A 3,883-nucleotide genomic window follows, 5' to 3' on the forward strand; every position below is an offset into this window, starting at 1 on the left:
TAAGCAAACCAAATATTGGGGCTTGCAGATCCATGAGCCCTAACAAAATCAGCAAGAGCTCTCTTTTGACATAGATTTGGGGGAACAAAATCTTGAATGTCTAACAGAATTACTGAAAGAAGACAGACAACAGCAACTCAATTGTCAGAAATGCTGCCCAAAGTTAAGACAGAACTTATTCTTTTTTTCTGTAATTGCGCCAAACCTTCATTGCAAAAATTTTGAAAATTTGTGAGTATACTATGGCCTCCAAACCTACAGGTTTGTAAACTACTGATTTCTGATTTGAAGTCATTCTTATCAGGTAAAACCAGTAGGGGTAAATACCCTAGCAACTTAGCTGAAATCACCTGATCACATATTTCCACCCCTAAAAAATAAATTCATATCAGGAGTTCCAGAGCTCCTCTAAAGATCTATTTTGCCAATCTAGAATATATATTTCATTGTTGCAAGTACAATATGCTTCAAAGAAGTTGCAGGGTGCACTCAGAAAGGAAAATAAACTCCATGCAGGAACATGATACAAGCAGAAGTTTATTTCTCTAACAGCAGATGTGTGATCTTCCTCAAAGAAATAGTGTGGGTATATGAAATCACATTACTTGTCTTGTGTCAAGTTACACCCGTCTCTCCACTTCAACAGCACTCTGTTCAGACCAGCAGAGGCACTTGCTAACGCTACGGTCACCATTAAGTCCGTGCTAACGCTACGGCCACCATTAAGTCCACTGTGATATTTAATTGTTTGAAATCCGATGCTATTCCATGTTTTAGAATGAACATGTCAGTACCCTCATCTGTAGTCGGGTTCCATTAGGACAAACAGAGGTATAAGGAAAACTGATAGCTAAATATGAAATGAACACATGTCAGTACCCTCATCTGTAGTCAAAACATGGTATAAGGAAAACTGATAGCTAAATATGGAATGCATTATCCGGTGAACACAGGTAGAGAATATGTAAACTTCCCAAATACAACTATCTCTGAATGGTGCAATCACAGAATCACTTATATAATATACAGGTCTAAGCACAACCAGAGATAAATGGCTTAATGTTCATAGTTACAAGCCTACATGTATATTTTACAAATACAAGGAACTATATCTGTTTCTGAATTTCTAACTGAAAAAAGTTACTCACGATCTATTCGAGGCATCATGAGAGGCAGCATCGATGTTAATCATCTTAGGTCCTGCTTGCCAACCATCTAGCCAAAACACTCCATCAGGGAGATTCTTGCTATGCACTGTGATGCATATTTGAACAACTATTGCGGGGTAGATATACCTTAGCATCTCTATGAGCATATCAAAACCAGCACCTGCATTAAATAAAAATGCAAAAAAGAAAACATTACTGAATCAAGTATGTGGTAAGACCAAGCAAATCAGCTCTCGCATGACTAAGAGATACCTTTTACCCAGCCAGGAGTATTGACAATTAGTGGCAGCATTTCATTTTGATCGTATCGATATTTTCCAACGAAATAATCAGTACAAATGGAATAGGAAATTTGGATATGCTTCTGCATTTCTTTTTGAAGAAATGTCACCAAAGAAGTAGGACCTAATCAAATTTGTAAATGGCATTAGTAAAACCCATGCAGAGATAACATAAGTGAGGAATATTAAACAAAACGTTTGCTCCGGCAAAACTTTAAAAGTTACACGTTCGTGCTAACAAACTACTACAACTGTTCTAGTAAATAGACGAAGAAATCCCACAATAGAAATTGTGTACAAATCCTGAAGTGAAGAAATCAAATGAAATTACCACACACTGCTGCACTACCAGCTAATCACAAATCCTGAGGAGAAATTTTACACCTTTCAGCTTCACGTAGAACTAGGTTTAGCAAACCAGCCCAAGCCAAAAAAATCATCTTGTTCGTGACGACACCTGTGAGCTGTGGCACAACTATCAGGACTTAGATTTCGAAAAAAGAAAACTAACACTTTCTGTACACATCTTAATTGCTGAGACGATCAAAATATTCATGGAATCAGAAATCATACTCTGGTGGCAGGCGGCCTGGCGACCTGGTGGCTGTCGTCCTGGCGCCAACGCCCTCCTAAGCCCACGCCGCCGCCTACTGAGCCTGCGCCGCAACATCCCACGCCGCTATCGCATCTCGAGGCTACGCGCCATGCCTCCCTAGCCACGCCGCTGCTGCCTCCTGGGCCCCCGTGGAAGCTGCAGCCGCCACACCCCAGACCCGAACCGACCGCCGCATCTCGGACCCACGTCACTGCCGCATCACAAGCCCACGCCTCCGTATCTCGAGCCTTCCCATGGCCGCCTCCTAGGCCCGGGCCACCGCATCCAGGGCCGAGCCGCCGCCATCTTCCAAGGCGGCGATGGCTAGCCTAGAAGCCAGGCCTTGGCACGGTGCTGTTGAGGAGGGAGAGAGGGGCCCGCCGATGTAGGCGAGGGGGAGGGAGGCGCGGCCGTCGGGGGAGCCTACGGTCTATGCCGAACGCAGCAGCCGCCGGCCAAAACCCTAACCTCCACCGGACTGGGAGAAGGAGACGGAGGCGCTTGACGAGGACAGAGAGAGGGGCGCGGTGCCGGCCAGTGTGGAAGATGGAGATGCCGGCCGGAGAAGGATGCTGTGGGTGGAGAGGGAGGCGCCGCCGCCGGCTAGTCGCGACTCCCGAGAGATCACGAGCGAAGGGGAAGGAATCGTGCGTGGCTGTTGGCTCTCTTCCCGGAGGCCGGAGCGTAGCATCGATGTCTCTTTTTTTTCAGAAAATTGGGGGAAAAAAGGGGTGCCTAGGAATCGGGATTTGGGATGAGCTATGAGGTTTTATCCACGAAATCTGGTCCGTTGGATTTGAGTGAGTGAGAGAAATGAGAGACTAGAGTGCATCTCGTGCGTTCGTTTCAAAAGTTGGCTGACTTTAGGTGTACTTTTTTGGGTGCACGTAGAATAGTTCAGACTGTGGTTGACGGTTTTTTTTTAGCTTTGGAAAAGTTCACAACCGGTGTATTATTAGTGGTAGAGATATAGCTCTCTTTTGCTTATTCCTCTTGTACCACCGGTCAGTAAGTGTTGGTTAAGGCTTAGCTCTCTTTAATTTAACAATGAATTAAAACATTTTTATCAGGCGCAATCTAAAATACATGTTTCGAATATCGACATAATCTCAACATCTATAACACCAAATAGATTATACAGTAAAATATATTTCATGGTGTCATAAATATTGATGAATTATTTCTCTATAAATTTGATCAAACTTAACCGTCAGTGATCCTATGAACTAGAACCAATATCTAGAAAGTTCTACTCATTTCATTATTAGACTACTTTTCAATTTCCCTCAATTCGTAGAACCAAACAGATCTTTATTTTAGATGAAGGAAAATGTTTCCGGCCTACAACATTCGAGGGAATGAGTACAGTCTTGCAATACAAACTCAAGGATACTTAGAACCAAACAGAGCTTAAGATAATTCGATTTTGTATGACAATAGAAGTTGAGCTATTTTGAGACAGACGGAGTATAAAAATGAAACTCGGTGGTTGATGCGATTAGCAAGCGAGGACACGAAATGGAGTGAAGCATGCGTTTTGTTGGCGTGGCGAGCGTACCAAAGAGGGTGAGGTCTCCGTCCTCAAGCACCGGCGCCTCCCCGAACGGCTGCAATCAGAACAGGGGATACAGTCAGTAATAATCCAGACAGCAGGGGCCTAGAGCAGCAGCAGCAGCACGCACGTTCCTGGCGAGGTAGTCGGGGCGGCGGTGGTGGCGGTGGTCGCCGGCCTCCCTGCTCATGGCGACGAGCTCGTAGTCGACGCCGGCCTCCTCCAGGCACAGCAGCACCCGCGACACGAACGGCGAGATCGCCCACCCGTACACCTTCACCGCCAT

At 45.1% G+C, this 3,883-nt stretch overlaps 1 protein-coding gene across 1 annotated transcript; it reads right to left on the reverse strand.

Moving 5' to 3' along the window:
* Nucleotides 1-1,151: 1,151 nt before the first annotated feature.
* Nucleotides 1,152-3,883, reverse strand: LOC136510503 (glutathione S-transferase F13-like). The gene is made up of 5 exons (XM_066504923.1): nt 3,728-3,883; nt 3,604-3,652; nt 1,422-1,574; nt 1,296-1,329; nt 1,152-1,215 (listed from the first exon to the last, which is right to left on the reverse strand). Exons 1-5 carry the CDS (start codon nt 3,881-3,883, stop codon nt 1,194-1,196), a joined length of 414 nt encoding a protein of 137 aa, XP_066361020.1. The 3' UTR covers nt 1,152-1,193.

Source organism: Miscanthus floridulus, chromosome 16 (assembly GCF_019320115.1).
Source record: "Miscanthus floridulus cultivar M001 chromosome 16, ASM1932011v1, whole genome shotgun sequence".
Taxonomy (NCBI): domain Eukaryota; kingdom Viridiplantae; phylum Streptophyta; class Magnoliopsida; order Poales; family Poaceae; genus Miscanthus; species Miscanthus floridulus.

Bases quoted from the DNA above. Each gene is read 5' to 3' on its own strand.
- LOC136510503 (XM_066504923.1), bottom strand. From the start codon at position 3,883: ATGGCGGTGAAGGTGTACGGGTGGGCGATCTCGCCGTTCGTGTCGCGG. The intron at 3,653-3,727 runs GTGCGTGCTGCT...TTCTGATTGCAG, and splicing joins CCGACTACCTCGCCAGGAAC to CCGTTCGGGGAGGCGCCGGT. The intron at 1,216-1,295 runs GTATATCTACCC...TGTTTTGGCTAG, and splicing joins ATGCTCATAGAGATGCTAAG to ATGGTTGGCAAGCAGGACCT.